Raw genomic sequence first — 19,431 nt, 5'->3', positions numbered from 1 at the left:
AATCTCTTGTCACCCTTAGAACTACTGAGCTCTAAACTCAAGAGATAAATTTTAAGTTGAAAAATTAAAAGAGAGAGAAAAGAGGCAATATAAAAACCCCTACAATGTAGAAGAAATTAGACTAGTTTAGTTTTCTTTAATATCTCCTTTAATAAGACATTACAGCACACAACTGAGCCCCCCGTGTGTCAGTTAAACAGGGGATGTAGATCCATACGAAGGAGAATGGAAACAAGTTTAATCTTAACCCCATTCCTTTTGGCAACTAATGGAAATACAGAATACAATGGACCAATTCTCTCAGTGTATTTTATCAAGTCTTTGAAGACACCATAACAGTTTTATAATAAACTTTGTTGGGATCTGTTAAAGAATCTTCAAATTGAATAACAAGGATAGTTAAGAATTTTAATTTCTCCTTTATAGCAGATTTAGCTCAAACACAATAAAGAGGGGATTGTACTAATAATCCTCACATAGAGGATGAGAATGCAGCTATTCCCATCACTGAAATATACTTAAATATGATGTCTTCAGCTGCTTATAAAAAAGAGTTAAATACAAGAACAAAAAGCTTTTATTCTGAATTAGAGTCAAACAAATGAAAAAAAATTAAACAAAAACTTGTAAGCGGTTTTTAAGTGATTTGTTGCTAAACATAAAGATACATATGTTCAAAGCACTTTAAAAAACTTTTAAATTGTAATTTAACCATAACTTCTATAATACCCACCACAAGCAATTAGGCAAACTCTAATGTTCTGGTAATCAACATATAGGGAAATAACATATTAAATCTGAAACTCAGGAAATTAAATACATGAAAAAAATCATTAAAGTAATAGTATAAGAATAGGAATTGCTAAGAAACTATCACCACTGACGATTTTCCTTAAAAATATCTTATTTTAAACTTACAGTGAAGACAAACAAGGTGGGCAGAATATGCACAGCTACAAAACAAATGCAGCGATGAGTTGCAGCACAAGGAGGGAATGCATTTTTTAATCCACAGGATCAGATTTGTGGCTCTAAACAATTACCAGGAAATATTTGAGTGTTCTTCCTATTATATTAACTTTAAAATTTCAACTGAGTTACAGCAGTTTCACTCATAAAGTTAATAGCTGACAAAAGCAAATTAGAAGAACCCTAAAATTAGTCTCCCTTAACTGGGTAGGATTTACCTCATCCATCTGAACCAACCCATTTCCCCATCCCTGGAACCAAATCAATCTAGATACTGGCCTATTTTAATACTTTCTAGTTCAGACGGAAGTCATATTGTACACAGTCTTTGATTTTAGGAAGCAGCACAAAGTAAACTCCTAAAATCAACGACTCAAAAAGGAAAGGAGGAAGAAGGTTCTGGGGATTAACCCAGCCACAAGTTATTCCAATCTTACTGTTAATGCAAAATTCATTCTAGAATTGGTCAAATCATTAACTTCAAAAACTCCTCCAAAATTATGCGTTTCAATTTCAAATGAAAGAATTTGAAGCCTTTTCAAAGAATCCAACATAATTTATAAAAGATAAATCTTTACCAGTTCACACATGATGTTCCATCATATTTTGTAATAAATGATTAGGCTTACTGATTATTTCATTATGACACATACTTCAAAACCTAGTTTTTCAGAAGGGCTTACTAACGATCTAACCACTTTAGAAATTTATCATGTATCTACAGGGTGTACCTGGGTGGCAGCTATAGCCAAGTCATACAGCAAATTGAAATATTCCAACCTCAAACATAGGAAACAATCAGAGGAGAAAATGACACATGATCGCAATATACTAAGGCAGCAGGTAAGTCATTCTTCTAGATCAGCGGCTGCCAATAAAACTGTGTTCACAAATTTAATGAATGGGTCTGCTCTAGTTTAACGAACCTGCCACTGAGCTGAGAGGGAGATAAGAATTGCGCTTACAATTCTAGCTGATGAATTCATTAGATTTTTATAAGGCAAATAATGTGGAAAGTTAGAACAGAATTTCTAGAACCACTTATCCTGTGATGTTGTAAAATCAAAGTACTACTTTATTAAATGAGTTATTTTACACAATATGAACATCAATATAATTACAATTGTAAAAAATTTTTTATAACAAGGATGGACTGATTTTCAGATTTCCAAATTAGAGTCAACTGTACATTTACACAGAATTGTCTTTGCATGAAGCCCAAAAGGGAACAGCATAAAAATGAGTGTTTCTGTAGCCCCTTTATTTTTGCTGATCAACAGTTTGTTAGAAAAGCAGCTGCAGGTTTGTTACCTAAGGTCTGAGACAGTAGAAGAGTCAAAGGTGTCATGAATTCACCTATAAAACATAAGCAAAATTTTCTGTGAAGGTAAACATTGCACAAATGCATCTTATATACATTCCAAATGCCTAAGGAAAAAAAACAAACACATGCCTAAGCTACCAAGTTAGTTTGATAGATCTGCCAATGGGATTTTATAAACTGAACTTTGATTTACTTAAAAAAAAAAATTCTCACACCAACAACATCACAACCATTTATGAGAAAAAAACTCTAACATACAGAAAATATAACCTGATTATTTTCAAGCAACTACCAAGATTATACAATGTACCTACATTTTGCCCTATATTTTAACGCACCTGGAAGTTCTGCTAAGCACTGTTATAGTAAGATACCTGCAAAAGGCACTCAGGAACGTTGGTCTGCATCATTTCTCTGAGCAACACCCTTAATACCTTTGTAATAGTTATTTTCTTTAAGCTTACATGTCTTTTCCATTCTTGGACCAGAGTTGGTCAGCCTCCCTCCATCCCCCCAGTAGAAAATAGAACTTCTATGTAGTTAGGAACTTCTATTTCATCAGGATATGGTCTGGGAAAATGGACTTTTAATAATTTTAAAATTAAATATTAACTGAAAAATAGGAAGCAATAAAGTCAGCTAGAAGGTAAAAATCAACTTCATAGTTACAGAAAACAATTTTGTTCTTGTATACAAGCCTGACAGCAACAACAACAAAAAAAGTCAATTACCTGTAAACAACTTTATGCCTGGACATCAGCCAATTCTGGAGGAAGTGGAGTCTTAGGATGCTTGCTCTCAAAGTGCTGCTTGAAGGTCTTAGGGTCTGGCATTTGTGTCTAATTACAAAAATTGTACAAAAAAGGAGTTAGAGCTTATTCATAAATGTGTAAACATTTTAAAAATCCTGAGCCTGCTTATAATAGATAATTGCTGTCATATAAAAAAAGACCATGTAATATAGAAATTCCTAACATATTCCCACATTTCACATTGGGGTGGTCACAGAGAATGAAGAATACTGCTTATCTAACAGCAAATAGGTAGCTTATACTGAACTATTATTATGTTAAGCATGTTACCTGAATTCTCACTGAACCTTCATAGTAATCTTAAATTAGTTCCTACTATCCTCATTTTACTAAGGAAATTAAACCCTAGAGCTTAATTTGCCCAAGACCTATGTTTTAGCCTAGTACTAGGTACTGTAGCTTTCAAACATTACACTATTCTGACTTCCCTAGGCAAGATCCAAGCTCTTTTATGCATTAATTGGGTGACCCAGTGCAAATGATATAATCCCCATGACAATGTATTCTTCTGTAAAATGAATATAATAAAAGTCCTTTATCTCATTGGGTTGTTGTGTGGATCAGTGGGCTCATACACATACACCTGGATCAGTGGCTGGCACCTGAAAGCACTCAACAGCAGCTGCTATAATTATTCTTCATATTTAATAAACACATTGATTCTAGTAAAAGCCCTCAATATGAACAAACTCTAGTTTTACAGACATCCTAACTATGGACTTAGTAAAAGGAAAAAAAGCCCACCATGTAACAAGAGTGTTACTCACTGGTATCTTGCATAGTTTTACTGAGCTCTAAATTAAGAATGTGGATCTGACTTCTTTACAAAGTTCAAGTGTATTGTTTTCCCTTAAGAAGGCATCTTTATTCTCCTTGAGGAAAGGAACTTTGCTTTGTTCACTCCTTTTCCCAACAACTGGAAAACAGCCGGCCACAGGAGCCATTCAATAAAATATTTGTTGAATGAAAGATGGAGTACTAAAATAACCAGCTCTTAAACCTACTATTTCAGTAAAGCATTTATTTTGCCATGATTGCAAAATTTTAACCTATACAAACCAATCTCTAATGAAAAACTGTGCAGGGGAAAGCTATGTCTTTCAATTTCCCTTACCCTACAGACAGTGCAGGTATATATTAAGGCAGCTTTGGCAGCAGCCTTTTGGTCATGTCCTTGTTTCTTCTTTTGTCCGGCTTGCTTTTTGGCATTTTTCTGCTGAGACTGAATCTTCTGCTGTCCACGAGCCATATCTAAAAACAGAAGTTGAGGCATTAGAGTGATTTATTTACTCGAATACAGAGTAAACTAAACATAATACTCTCAGAGTTGACAGCTTAAGTTTCATAGAAACAGTTGTTAATCAAAATGTAGGCGTTTCATAACCCATGGACACAGAGAATAGTGTGGTGAAGGCCTGGGGTGGGTGTGGGGGGGTATAGGCTAGAAGGGGTCAATTAGGAAAAAAAAGGGGGGACATCTGTAATACTTTCAACAATAAAGTTAAAAAGATGTATGGGTTTTCAAATTCTCACATACAATGCTACTAGAGAATAACTAGTACAATCACTGTGGAAAACTGTCGGTAGCTATAACCTACAATTCCACATTGGTATATATGCAACAGAAATGCAAATGTATGTACACCAAAAGACACAGTACCAGAATGTTCAGAGCTACTGTTTCCAACACTGGAAAAAATCCAAATGTCTATTAATAGAAAAAAATCCCAAACTGGAAAGAATCCAAATGTCTATTAATAGTAAAATGGATACATAACTTGTATATTTATACAATGAAATACTATGCAGCATTCAAAAAGAAGAAACTATGTTACAGGAAACAACATGATTACATCTCAGTTTTAAAGGAAAGACACCCAAAAACAAAGAACATATATTGTATAAAGTTCAAAACAGGCAAAGCTAATCTGGAAGGTTGTGAATGGGAAGAGCATGAGGGGGATTTTGGGGTACTGATAATGTTCTACATCTGGATCTGGGTAATGGTTACACAGGTGTGTACACTTGTAAAAACCACTGAGCTACATACATATATACCTAAGACTTTTGCACTTTACTATATGTGATCTTTAAGAGTTTACAAAAGAAAAGTTTAGCCTCCTTCCTCAATCATTGGTTTGGTCACTTTGCAGAGGTACTTTCCCCTTCCAGTATTCACTGTTGTGACCTGAGACTTACAACTTGAAGAGAAATAAGAGCTGTCATCTAATGCCTCTAAAGGAGATCATAAGAGCAATGGGAACTGTTCTCTTAAATACTTAGGTTTCATAAAACTACTGTGCTATTCTAAATCTTCCTGAAAAGTTGGTCTTTGCAGGATTACTAGAGAAATTATTAAATAAGATTAAATTAGTTCCCAATTGAGAGAATAACCCTTATAAAAGGGGAAAGGATACTTACATAAAAATGAAAGATACCTCTTTCTACTACTGGTGGATTATAAATTTTTATTTATTTTTTTAAAATATATGTATATTTTTTTATTGATTTCAGATAGGAAGGGAGAGGAAGAGATAGAAACATCAAGGATGAGAGAGAATCATCGATCAGCTGTCTCCTGCACGTCCCCCACTGGGGATTGAGCCTGCAACCCCGGGCATGTGCCCTGACTGAGAATCGAACCATGATCTCCTGGTTCGTGGGTGGATGCTCAACCTCCGAGCCACACTGGCTGGGCTAAATTTTAAACTTTTAAATTATTGCAGGACATGAACATACAATGGATCTACCTCAACTTCACCAGAAAGGAGTGCAAGCTTTTTTCCTGACTGGAACCCTAAATAGTTAACGAATATAAGGTCAAAGCATTTCATAGAAACACCTGAGCTTCTCTCAAAAAGGGAAACTGAAAAAATACACCAATTGGACAAGTTCTCTCCAGCTTTAAAAACTGACCTGAACGTCAAATAAAATATAGAGGAGGATCAGTGCTTTTCTAAGAAGCCAGATGGATATTTTAACAAATTACAAACATGTTTAGCATGTTAGCCTAACCTAAGAACCCTATTCCTACCAAATAATGGCAAATATTACCAGATGTGTTAGTCCTTGAAGATTAAACTTCCATTTTTGTGTGTTTTTTAAACCCAATTTTTGAAACCATTTGGCTTGGAATGATTTTTTTTAAGAGCATGTAAGTTCAAGTGATATGGCCAGCTTACAAACCTATCCCCGTGGAAACAGATTTGGACGCTTACATATTATTTGGATGACAGGTATTCGATCTTTATGTGCCCAAACGGTTGTCATGTCTCAGCGTCTTGGTATCAGTGCCCTAAGTTAGAGCACCTCAGTCCTCTCCTGCATCTGAGCTCCTCCCCGCATGTGTGCTCTGTATGTTAATACCCTGACGGTGTGGGTAACCTTTTAATCGCGCTGCAGTGAAAAACACGTCAGGTGGCAGGCCACTACCTACAGAGGCTTCTTTGATACCTAGAAGTTATTAGCTATTTTGATAACCCTTTCAGGCAGTCATCTGTACACAGCAGTGTCATTAGATACACCTTATTTTTTCTTTGACTTTTGTATTTATGACTTCTCCTAACATTGAACATGACACAATAGATTTAACCCATTTTCCCTTGTATCTCAAATGAACCAAAAAGCCATTAAAAGCTTTAATAAATACAAGACTGTAGTCACTTTTCCTGACTTTTAAAACTTAAGACCAGGTAAAGGAAACAGAATCAAGCAGTCTAACTTCGTGGGGGGTAGGCCCCTAACTTCTAACAATATACTGCACCGATTTCCTTTCTGAAAGCAGAAATGCAAACCAACAGGCCACCTGCTTTTGGACAACAGCTCCATTTAGGACTTGCTCAGGCCCATCGAATCTTCTACAAAATCTTACGCATAACTGCTCCTTGGTTCCATGCGACAACCCGGGGGGCAAGAAGTCCTTTCCAAATACCTAAAGGCTGGTGGCGTTTAATGGAACCCGTGTGGTGTGGCTTTTCTGCAGGGGCTGCAGAGAGGGAAGTAGTAGAAAGAGTAACGAGCTCTTTTGAAACGAGGAGCCCTTACCGGAGGCAACAAGTAAGCACTGCCCCCAAAAGACTCTCTTCAAAACCAAAACCAGAACCAGAATTCGTAGGGACGAGATTGTGGATCCAGGAAGTAGGCTCATCCTCCACCACCATCTGAAACCCGGAGGCCCGTGCAGGGGCCGGCATGCAGACCCCGGCTGGCAACTCCATCCTTTTGTGGAGGGGAGACGACGGATGAAAAGGCATCGGGACTCGGGTCTATTTCACCAACACTCCACCGAGCTCAGCTGCAGGCTGGCCCACCTGCCTGCCTCCCCAAACCCGCCTCTCCCGCCTCCGGGAGCCGCCGGAGGGCCACACCGCCCCCACCGACCCGACCCTCCACTCCCCTCCGCAGGACCCCGGCCCGGGACGCGCCTCCCCGAGGCCTTGACGGCCCGAAACCCGGCCGCCTCGGCAACGGGGATACCCGGCGGCGAGAAACCGACCAGCTGCTGTCGCCAGGGGGTAAGGTTACCGCTCAGCTCCCGCGGCCGGTCTGCGACCCGGCCACCTGCAGGGCCTGGCAGGCGCCGAGCTTCCCCTCCTTCCCGCGGCCCGCGCCGGGGCACAACCAGCCCGGCCGCCCCCCCGGGAGGCTGGAGAGGCCGGCGGCCCCTCGCGATCCAAAGCGACCCTCACACTCCCCGCCGACCCCGCCGGCGAACGCCCACCCCGGCTCCCCACCAGCGAACGCCCACCGCGGTTCCCGGCGTCCTGCGGCGTCAGCGTCGCCCCCACAGCCGCTCACCCGGGCCGGGACAGTCTTGCGTCGGAGAGACCTCGCAGCGCGAAGGGGCCGGGGGGAGGTGTCCGGAGGCAGAGGAAAGGGGAGCGCGCCCAGCACCGCTTCGGTCTCCTCCACCCACTGAGGAGGGGAAAGAGGAGAGACCGGAGCACAACAGCCCGCGCCTCGCGCCGCCGCCGCCGCGCGCGCCCGCCGCCGCCTCAGCCTTGGGAAGGCCACTGAGCCTCGCGCCCGCGCACGCGCGAAGCTCTCCCAGTCGCCCCGAGCCCGCCCGCCCGCTCCTCGTAGCCCCGCCCACTCGCCTTCCGGCAGCGGGCTCCTCCCCGCCCCGCGCGCACGCCTGCGCCTCTTCCGGTCGCGCCGGCCAATGGCAGAGCTCCCCTATTACATAAGCGCGGAGGGGCGGGGCCTGGCGGCGGGGGCCTCCCCAGCGGGACAGGAACTGCAGGGGACGTTGCTTTCAGCCCGGCGCCCTCACCTTCCCTCCAGCCTTCTCAATGCGGGCCCCTACTGCGGGCCCTGGGGTCCGCGTGATCTCGGTTCTGACAGGTGACGGCCCGCAGCGTGTTTCCCAAGCCGCTCGCTCGCTCACTTACTCGGTGGCGGCCAGGCCTCAGCCTCCGCGTCCCTTCTCTCGCGCCTCCGCGGCTGTGCCCTCACGTGCACCAGGCTGGGGAGGGGCCGGAGCGGAGCGCCAGTGCCGGGCGACGGGGGTCAGCGGCTGGGGAGCCCGCCACCCGCGCACGCTGCCGCCCCCGCCCTCGGTGAGGTCGGCGGGCCGGGCGGCCTTTAGCGGGGCCGCGCCGCCTTTGTTCTCTCATCAGGCGCCCTGCACCTCATCCCCACGGGAACCCGGTTACTTGACCAGCCTGAGGTTTCAGGTGAGGTCAGGAGGCAGCCTGGCAGCCGCAGTGAAGCCCGCTGGCTCGGCCTCCCTGACCGGTGTAGGTGACGACGAACAATACACCGGCTTGCTAACAGCTGGGAGAAGGGTTACGTTTGTTTTTGTGTCCTGATTTGCGGGCCGCTACATTTAACTTCCAAAATCTACCAAGAGCGGTGGTGCTTGCAAAGGGGATTATATCCGCTGACTTACCTGGGAACGGCGTTTGCCACAGTGGCTCTATTCTGCAGATCCCCTACCTCCCCCAGTGGTTCTCAACCTGTGGGTCGCGATCCCTTTGGCGGTGGAACTGACCCTTTCACAGGGGTCGCCTAAGACCATCCTGCATATCAGATATTTACATTACGACTCGTAACAGTAGCAACATTACAGTTACGATGTAGCAACGAAAATAATTTTATGGTTGGGTCACAACATGAGGAACTGTATTTAAAGGGCCAGAAGGTTGAGAACCACTGCGGCTCCACACACATTGCTTTGTAGTTAGATCTGACAACAACAGGGGAAAAAGGAAGCCTTTGCATTTGACAGGCTCAGCTTGCTCATAGCCTCCACTCCCCCAAATTTGCCTGTTAGCGCCCAGGACACGTTAGTTGATGTTAGTATATACAGCTCCAGTGACCTGGACTGGGTTATTGATATCTGGGTTAAGATAGCCCGGAAGACGTTAGCTGCTCATTGCTTTTGGGTGGCATGCAGTGATCTGGTTGTTCCTTCCAGCCTTATCTTGCCTTTTCATTCTCCTTTCAGCTCCTCTCACCTCCACTTTTTTACACCTTTGCTCCTATACGGCAGTTTTATTTATTTATTTATTTATTTATTTATTTATATTATTTTTAAAAAACATATTGTTATTGATTTCAGAGAGGAAGGGAGAGGGAGAGAGAGAAACATCAATGATGAGAGAGAATCAATGATCAGCTGCCTCCCGCATGCCCCCCACTGGGGACTGAGCTTGCAACCCTGGGCAGAGGCCCTTGACTGGAATCGAACCGGGATCCTTCAGTCCGCAGGCCAACGCTTTGTCCACTGAGCCAAACCGGCAAGGGCTATAGTGCAGTTTTAAATCGTATATTTAAATTTTTTGTTAATCTCTCTCTGCAGGACTCAAATGTAAGCTCATTTTCATCACTCTGGACCCAGTTGTCTAGCCATGTGTTAAACATCATGGGCGCTGAATAAATGGATATTGAGCAAACTGGATGTGTTTAAAGGAAGCAGGACTTTTCTTAGCATATTGTGAAGCTATAGCTTAATCCTGAATAGCCACCATAATCAAAATAACTGTATTAACTTGGCTAAGAGGAGGTGGATGGGGTACGTAGAGGATCTATCGAGGGGGAATCCAAAGAGCTGTGATTAGCCATGAGTGAGAGTGGGCAGTGGAAAGGGATAGAGCCATCTGGCTGGCAGGATGTCCTTTTAACTCGAGAGGTGATTTCTGTTGTGAAGTGGGATTAATGTGTCACTTGTTACCAAGGCCCAGGTGAAATATCCATTAAAGCCAGTGGTTCTTAAATTTTTAAGTTGTACCACCTTTGATAATATGGTAAAAGCTATGGACTTTGCCCCAGAAAGTTCATGTACATATAAACATGTCCCCACTGGTAGGTTTTCTCAACCTTGGGGCTATTTACACTTTGGGAGAACTAAAAATGTCTCCAGACACTGCCAGATATGCTCTGGGGGTCAAAATCTCCCTGGTTGAGAACCTCTGCTTGGATATGGTATTATGGTAACTTTATATGTAAAAGAGAGAGAGAGAGAGAGAGAGAGAGAGAAAGGTAATATTTAAGATCTGTGAAGTGACAAACAGTAAATGAAAGATGAATTAGTATTACTACCAGCTGGTGTCTTATAGAAATGTGACAGCAAATATCCTATTTTGTAACTAGTCTTGTAGGACTAGTTCATTTTTTTAAACTGTGTGCATGTATTACTGATAAAACTAAGTAACAAAATGATTTTTATTTCTAATAATTGTCTAACCGTGTTTGTTTCTAGGCATCTGTCTGTATGGCTTCACAGTGCTCAATGCTTCAGAAAGATGGATGAATGAGGCCAGGCATTATCATAAGCCAGGTATTCTTAGCACCCTGGGCATCTCCCTGTAATTAGAGTCTCTACGTTTCATTCCAGGTAAGGGCTTGCCTAGGTGTCTACTATTTCATTTTTTTCTAATCATTTGCATACCATCCTTATCATTAGACTCTCAAAGCAGCTGAACAAGCTATGGAAAAAATAAGTTCTAAATTTAGCCCTGGCTGGGTAGCTCACTTGGTTAGAGTACCATCCTGATACACCAAGGTTTGGGGTTTGATCTTTGGTCAGGCACATGTAAGAATCAACCAATGAATGCATAAATAAGTGGAATGACAAATTAATGTTTCTCTCTCTCCCTTCCTCTTTCTCTCTAAAATAAAAAGAAAATCAAATTTAGTGTGCCTGCCCTTGCTGTTTTTCCATTATTACTCATTTAAAATATTTTTGCCAGCTATTTATTTAAGTTGAGATATAATTGACATATAACATATTAGTTTCAGGTGTATCATATGAATATATATATATATATATATATATATATATATATTATTACCAAAACAATTGTAGTTAACATCTGTCACCATATATGGTTATAAAATTTTTTCCCCTTGTGATGTGGACTTTTAAGATATATCTCTTAGCAACTTTCAAAGATGTAATATAGCCCTAACCGGTTTGGCTCAGCGGATAGAGTGCCGGCCTGTGGACTCAAGGGTCCCAGGTTTGATTCCAGTCAAGGGCATGTACCTTGGTTGCGGGCACATCCCCAGTGGGGAGTGTGCAGGAGGCAGCTGATCGATGTTTCTCTCTCATCAATGTTTCTGACTCTCTGTCCCTCTCCCTTCCTCTCTGTAAGAAATCAATAAAATGTATTTTAAAAAAAGATGCAATATAATATTATTAACTATAGTCACTATGCTGTACATTACATCTACATGACTTATTTACTTATAATTGGAAGTTTGTGCTTTTTCACCCCTTTTACTCATTTTGCCTACCCCCCAGCCCTGGCAATCACCAATCTGTTGTTTGTATTTATGAAAACATTTTTAATTTTGCATATAAGTAAGATTATAGGATATTTGTGTTTGTCTCTCTGACTTACTTTACTTAGTATAATGACCACAAGGTTCATTCATGTTTTCACAAATGGAAAGATTACATTCTTTTTCATGGCTGAGTATTACTCCAGGGTGTGTGTGTGTGTGTGTGTGTGCGTGTGTGCGTGTGTGTGTATGTGTGTGTGTGTGTGCGTGTGTGTGTATGTGTGTGTGTGTGTGTGTAATTTCAACCATTATTATTCTTAAGCAGGGGCTAAAAACAAAACAAAACAGGAAACTAGAACAGAGTGATTCATTTTTCTCTCATAGGAATTCATACAAGTGTCTAGCAGGTGAGGGCCTTTGCCTTGATTGTACCTGTAAAGCTAGCTGTCTTGGCGTGGTTGATGGTTTTTATTTTGTCTAACATCCGCTGACTGCAATGGTGAAGGCAGGATGATTCCAGATAGAGAAATCTGTCCTGGAAAGGATTCCTGAAGTTATTTTCTAACTTCTGATGATCTGCAGAGAGTTCTTTCTAATGTCTCTACTTTCAACTATTACTTTGGAGGAGAGGAGCCAAGAAAAGAAAAACAAGTTTAGTTACACTCTGGCATTTAACCACTTTTTGGCTAAGCGTGGCTCTTAATGCTTTTAATTACATGATTAATTATATTCTGTTTGATTTTAATAGTAGTTAAGGCATTACACCTCAGAAGAATTTTTTATGACTGATTCTCCAGATGTAAAATGAAAGAGTTGGTCCTCGTGACTTCCAAGACCCCTTTTAGTCCTTGAACTTCTATGCTTGATCACTCAACATGAACTTCAGGGTCTAAAAGAATTATTTTTATGAAAGGCAAAATAATAATCACCCCACACTCCATCCAGATGAAAATTTGAAACAAAGTTTACTTACTATGTATATATAAAATGAAAATGTAATTTTTATATACCATAGGAGAGTACTAAGTGATTAAGGGATGAGTAGAAAATAGCATGAACTGTAACTAATCCTGTTTTTTATTTTCTGTATCTTATGATGTCTTAATATTTTGGGGGCCTTCCAGACCTAGGGAGAGACTGCATCTCCCAGGGTTAGCTAATTCCCAATTATAATAACAACTTGCCTAGGAATCTACCTTTTGTATGCAAACCAACCGATTTTGAGACTGTGCCTCCAACTATTCCTCTTACCTAACTCTCACACTCCACACCAATATTTTCCCTGACCTAAGTTATCCCTGGGGAAGTACCAGGCCATTAGAGACCACCCCTAAAGCCGAAAGTTTGCCAGAATTATTCACGCGGGCTAATCCTAAACTGTTTACCCTGCCCTGCCTTGCCTTTCCCACACCACCCCCAATAAAGGTGCTGGTCTCGACTTTTCACTCCTGCTTTTGCCTTCTGACCAAAACTTAGTGCTCCCCGTGTGGCCCTGTATGGCATGGCGTGCCCCCTCCTCTCTGGAAATGTGAGTATGAATTCTTCTGTAAATGGCATTGACCGATCCATATCATCATTCAGTCATCTCCATAGATTAAAATTCCGTGGGTACAAATGAGATAATGACCTACATTCAGTTTTGTTGCCTAGTAAACTGGGGGAATTCCATGTATGGCTGTGGCTGGTTGTTTCACTTGCATAGGACACCTTATAAATGAGAACCCAGACTTTTAACTCAGTCTCTGTGCAGGCCGGGTAGCTTTGTAATATTTTAGGATCACACATCCATCCCCTGGACTGGGCCGAATTTTCAAAATAAATTATTTGTTTTTTAAAGTATAAGATGACAAAGGCATCTGGGGATAGGAATGGAGAATGGCAGATGATCACTGCAGCTATTGCTTGTTCCTTCTGGAACACTTAGTCATTGAGCATGCCCCTATGAAGCTAGCTCCCTGGTATTATCTTCCCGTATGCAATTGAGTTCATTATTGCTTAAAGCCTCATAACGATAATAATAATAGTGACAAATATTTGGGCACCTCCCATCTATTTCTAATCCTCACAACAGACCTTCACACTAGGTCTGATTATCTCCAATTTATTGATGAAGAAACTGGACTCCAAGAGATTAATTTTCTCTTTGTCATACAGCTAGAAGGTAGAGAGCTAGTAAGTAAAGAGCCAGGACTGAGAATCCAAATCTATCTGATTCCAAATCTTTTACTCTTTCCCATACCTTACACTGCACTGGAATGCATTCCACAATGGAGAATTCCTCTTCCATCTGGCTGTGAACCACTGGTACCCCGTATCAGTCATGCAATAGTTAACATGGCCACTAAGGCTCTTTCCATGGCATGACCATGTGTTGATACTCTTCTGGTTGCACAGGGAAATCTTTTATCATCTCTGGCTCTTGCTTCTTAATCTGAAAAATGAGGGATTAGAGTAGATGTCGTTTATGATAACTTGAATTCTTTTTTAAAAAATAATTTGTAATTTATTTCCAACCTACTTTTTAAAAAATACATTTTTATTGATTTCAGAGAGGAAGGGAGAAGGAGAGAGAGATAGAAACATCAATGATGAGAAAGAATCATTGATTGGCTGCTTCCTGCAGGCCCCACACTAAGGATTGCACCCACAGTCCAGGCATGTGCCCTGACCAGTAATAGAACTGTGACCTCTTGATTCATAGGTCGACACTGAACCACTGAGCTATGCTGGCCGGGCAATAACTGGTTTGTTAAAATATGATTATAACTGTGCTAAGTATGATGTATGAGAAATTTACATTTTATATCCTTGTTTCCAAAGTAGATCTGGAGGACCCAACTATCCAAGCGTGTTAGTTTTATTTAGCTGAACATTTTTACTTTTCTTCTTTCACATAATTTCAGAAAGTCAACAAAGAACATAAACTGGTTAACCTTAAAGAGAGCTATCTTTAATAGCTCAGAATTTAAAGTACAAATAAGAAATGGATGTCTTTAATAAACAAATGATGTGTCATTTGGAACAAATGCAATATGATGTGTGGGTTCATCCAACACAGTCATCAGGATACTTCAGCATACTTGGCGTAGTTAAAATTTCCAAGGTGTATGTGTGTCTACTTGTCAGTCTTAGTATTTAATTTCACCACTGATGGTTCTCGCCAGGGCTCGTGCTTCCAGCTGTCTTTCTGTCAGTGGGGATGGATGGATGGATATACACAGGTCCTTCTCTTCCCTGATCCATCTTTTGACCTATGGCTTACATATGTCAGATGTTTGGCTCACTAGAATCTGTAACCATAATAGTGAATTATTATCTGTCCTACTAGGGGATTGGACCCAAGGCCTTTTCCCATTAGTCCTAGAGTCTAGTCCACTGTCTTCACCAATCACTCAATTCAGGAGATGTGAAATTATTACATCAACCAGGCAAGTCACGTTACCTCATTGTGCTTCAGTTTTTACATTTTTCCACAGGGATAATAATACCACTGTGATTCTCAATGGAAGCCAATATTTTGCCTGATAGTATATATTGACTATAAGTAGTTGACTCACTTTTAAAATGACCCAGTCAACTGGAGAGAAAGACAATATACAAAATTAAAAACTGTTCTATTGACTAAAACCTAATTATAACTAAGTTGAAAATTGGCTTTTTTTTTTAAATGCTTCTTCAAACATTTTCAGTTTGGAGAAAATTTGATATGGGGAAAGGACATTGAAAGAATAGGAAGATAATTTTTCCTTTTTTTGAGTCAAAAGTTTTTGAGGAAAATACAAATCCTAATCCCTGATTTTTCTTGCTATTGCAATAAAGTGTACTAGTCAATAAAAGTTGCTATAACACAATGTTCCTTAATTTTCAGGCAAACTACCTTTTGCTGTAACATATTATTGTAATTATGAGTGTATTTTTCAGTATATTTCCTAATATAAATGATTAGTCTGAATTGTGATCATGAGTGGCAGAGTTAACACTTCAATCCATAAACCTATATTGAACTATGAATGGAGGTAGCAGGTCCAGAATATTGGTAATGAGGCTGAATAAGCATTTAAAGCAGGGCGTGATCCTAAATAACACCAACATCCCTGGTTGCTGCCTAGTTAGGAAAGGGATGAGCCGACTTGCTAGACGAGTCCCACAGGGACTGAGGAGAAGCTCTGAATTGGTGAGAGAGTTCTCACGTTCTGTTCCCATAGAATGACATTTGTCAGGTGAAAAGAAAATTGCCAGGAAATGTGCTTTTCAACAAAACCTGAAAATGGGCTATAGGATTTCAATGTTAAAGCCGGGTTTTGGTATTACCAGTGCAGTTAGTCTCTGAGGGCGGTTGGCCGCTGTTTTGCCTGTTATAGCTGAATACCCCACGTGTCATGTCACTGTACACGGAGAATCCCTAGGCAGTAGTTCTCAGCCTTCTGGCCCTTTAAATATAGCTCCTCATGTGACCCAACCATAAAATTATTTTCGTTGCTACTTCATAACTGTAATGTTGCTACTGTTGTGAATCGTCATGTAAATATCTGATATGCAGGATGGTCTTAGGCGACCCCTGTGGAAGGGTCGTTCGACCACCAAAGGGGTCATGACCCACAGGTTGAGAACCGACTAGCGTGTCCCAGTGGCCTGAGGCACTTGCAGAATGACAGCCATTTTCCTGTCATCTGAAAATATGATCAGTCTATTTGCTAAAAGGAATTCTGGCTCCATAAATTTATTTTTGTTTTCTTCTACCTTCCAAACAAATAAGTTAGACATTTTCTTCAATCATCGGGGAATGTGGACAGGTTGTCTTAATTCAGTGTGCAGACCAACCAGGACTCCCTCTGGAAAATTACAGGAGACAAATCCAGTCCTGCTCAAATGGAATAATTATGAGGTTGATCTCATGTATAAACATGTTGATTTCTATGAATACCTCAATTATATCTTGTCTACTTCCTTTTTAGCCTCTTTGTAGTTATATTGTGGAATATTTTCTTCTTTTTCTCTTTATTTATTTTTAAAATATATTTTTATTGATTTCAGAGAGGAAGGGAGAGAGCTAGAGAGATAGAAACATCAATGATGAGAGAGAAACATTGATTGGCTGCCTCCTGCACGTCCCCCACTGTGGGGGGATCAATCCCACAACCCAGGCATGTGCCCTTGGCAGGAATGGAACCTGGGACCCTTTAGTCCACAGGCCGACGCTCTAACCACTGAGCCAAACCAGCTAGGGCTCTTTTTCTCTTTATATCCTTTACTTCTACTGCTACTTTGAAATTGTCATCACAGCAGGTAAAGCATTTGCCTAATGTAAGAAGAGGAGCACTTAAAGATCTATTAACAGTGATGAAGAATTGAGAAGCTTCCTGGCTTCTGGGTTCTGGTGGGAGTGGGGAGCAGGTTCATTGTGTGAGCAGTGAGAAGGGCTGACTGCATAGTCATTCTCTCACAAATCATAAAAGATAACCTCTGAAAGAGTGAAATTGTGCAAGCGAGCGTGGCAAATCAGATAATCACCACCTTTTTTTATATATATAAGCAAATGTCCTCAGGCAAAGCTTGGAGTTCAGATTTAGATCAGACATTGAGTTTTGTGTCCTGTATAGTGAATTTCATGTTAAAATTCTGCAAATCTTTTCCATTGACAGAAGTAATAAGATCTTTTCCATTATTCATTTCACTTAGAAATGTGCATGTTTTCTGTGATTCCTTTTCTTTGCCACCTGGTGGGTTATACTCAAAACTGCAGTAGTAATGTCCTGGGTTGAACATGTCAGCTGATGTTCATGTTTTATGATTTATGTCATTTAAATGTGATTGACAGACACTGTTAATACACATTTTAAAGCCCATCATTGGTTAATAATAAAAATCCCAAGGGTATCTAGGTTTCTTTTAATATTCCTTTAAAATGTATTTTTTAAGTTATTTTTTACTTAGGCACATTCTGATGGAGAAATGAAGGGGTCATAACTTTGGGCAAAAGTCTTGGTGAAGGTCTCTAGTTTCTTTTGGATTTTAAATTCATTTTTATTATAGTTGACATACAATATTACATTAGTTTCAGATGTATAACAAAGTGATTAGACATTTACATATCTTAAAGTGATCACCACACTAAGTCTAGTAACCATCTGATACCACACATAGTTATGACCATATTATTGACATGTTCCCTATGCTGTACTTTACATTCCTATAACTTATATCTAGCAGTTTGTATTTCCTAGCCCCCTCCCCCCCTTTTTTTTACCTATCCCCCTACCCTCATGCCATCTGGCAACCATTAGTTTATTCTCTGTATCTGTGAGTTTGTTCTTTGGAGTTTTTTAAAATACAAAAAATTTCAAGCATACCGGAACATTGAAAGAATTTTACAGCATATAAGCATATACTACTCCCTGCCCCCGCAAAGATTCTACCATTAACATTTTACTTGATTTGTCACGTATCGTGCATAGACCTCTCCCTCTGTCTATTCTTATATTTTTAATGAATTTTAAATTAAGTTATTGACATCAGTATACTTTTCCCTAAATGCACTTCACTGGTGATAGTTCAATATTTGTTAATAATTACTTTTCTTTCTTTTGAGGTAAAGATTACATTCAGGTTGGGGCACAAATCTTAAGAGTACCATGGGATGAGTTTTGGTCTCCTTTGAATGCCTATAAAATGCAGAACATTGGCATCACCCCATTTTCCCTTCCCTGTCCCAGTTGATCCCTACCCCACTCCATCAGAGGTAACCGCTCTTCTGATTTTATCCCCGTAGATGGATGGATAAAATGTCTGTTTTAGAACTTCGCATAAATGAAATTGTACAATGTGTACTTTTGGTAAGGCTTCTTTTAGCAACAAACATAATAAATTTATTACATGATGTTCTACTCAAGCTATACAGTATTTCTTTTTTCTTGCCTCTTTTCAACCAGTATCTTTTTTGTTTTGACTACTAATAATCTTATATTTGTTCCACACTGATCTAATTTACCAAGTACTTACAAATCAAGGTTAAATGAAAGGAAGCAAATTACAGAAAGATACATACAGATAATTTATATGTAAATTCTTAAAATACAAAATAAAATCACATGCATGCTTATTTAATTCTCTTAACCAGAGATTATTTATCCCATTTCCCCCTTGATAAAATTTAGGCAATTTGTTCTGGGCCCTGGAACTAGATTAGATTCCTCATCTTGACTCAGCACACTTCTAAGTGTTTATGTTATTTCCCTCTTCTACCAAATTTTCATCAACATAATGTTTTTGAAATTCATCCATGTTGTTGCTTGTATAAGTTAATCTGTTCTCTTTATTGCTGAATAGAATTGCATTATACAGGTCAACCACAGTTTGCTTATCCATTCTCCTACTGATGGACACCCAGGCTTTTTCCAGTTTTTGATTATTCATAAAAACTGGAAAAAATCCTGAGTGCTGCTATGAACATTCTTGTTCAAGTCCTTTTATTAACATATGTTTTAATTATGTTGGGTGAATACATAAGAGTGAAATTGCTAGGTCATATGATAGGTGTATATTTATTTAGTTTCTAAGAAACTGCCAGGCATTTTTCCAAAGTGGTTGTACCATTTTACC

At 40.3% G+C, this 19,431-nt stretch overlaps 1 protein-coding gene across 2 annotated transcripts; it reads right to left on the bottom strand.

The window, feature by feature from the left end:
- Positions 1-2,018: 2,018 nt before the first annotated feature.
- ZNF706 (zinc finger protein 706) lies at positions 2,019-8,117 on the bottom strand. Of its 2 annotated transcripts, none has more exons than XM_070392744.1 (4): positions 7,853-8,117; positions 4,220-4,356; positions 3,025-3,132; positions 2,019-2,325 (listed from the first exon to the last, which is right to left on the bottom strand). In XM_070392744.1, exons 2-3 carry the CDS (start codon positions 4,352-4,354, stop codon positions 3,037-3,039), a joined length of 231 nt encoding a protein of 76 aa, XP_070248845.1. In that variant the 5' UTR covers positions 4,355-4,356; positions 7,853-8,117; the 3' UTR covers positions 2,019-2,325; positions 3,025-3,036. The 2 variants fall into 2 exon arrangements, with proteins under 2 accessions (XP_070248845.1, XP_070248844.1); XM_070392743.1 differs by having other exon boundaries at positions 7,903-8,116.
- Positions 8,118-19,431: the final 11,314 nt, after the last annotated feature.

The sequence above is a fragment of the Myotis yumanensis genome, unplaced genomic scaffold (genome assembly GCF_028538775.1).
Source record: "Myotis yumanensis isolate MYYU_CA2020_CCGP unplaced genomic scaffold, mMyoYum1.0.hap1 SCAF_15, whole genome shotgun sequence".
Classification (NCBI taxonomy): Eukaryota; Metazoa; Chordata; class Mammalia; order Chiroptera; family Vespertilionidae; genus Myotis; species Myotis yumanensis.
The sequence above is the reverse complement of the archived record's forward strand: the minus strand, read 5'-3'. Positions and strand labels throughout refer to the sequence as shown.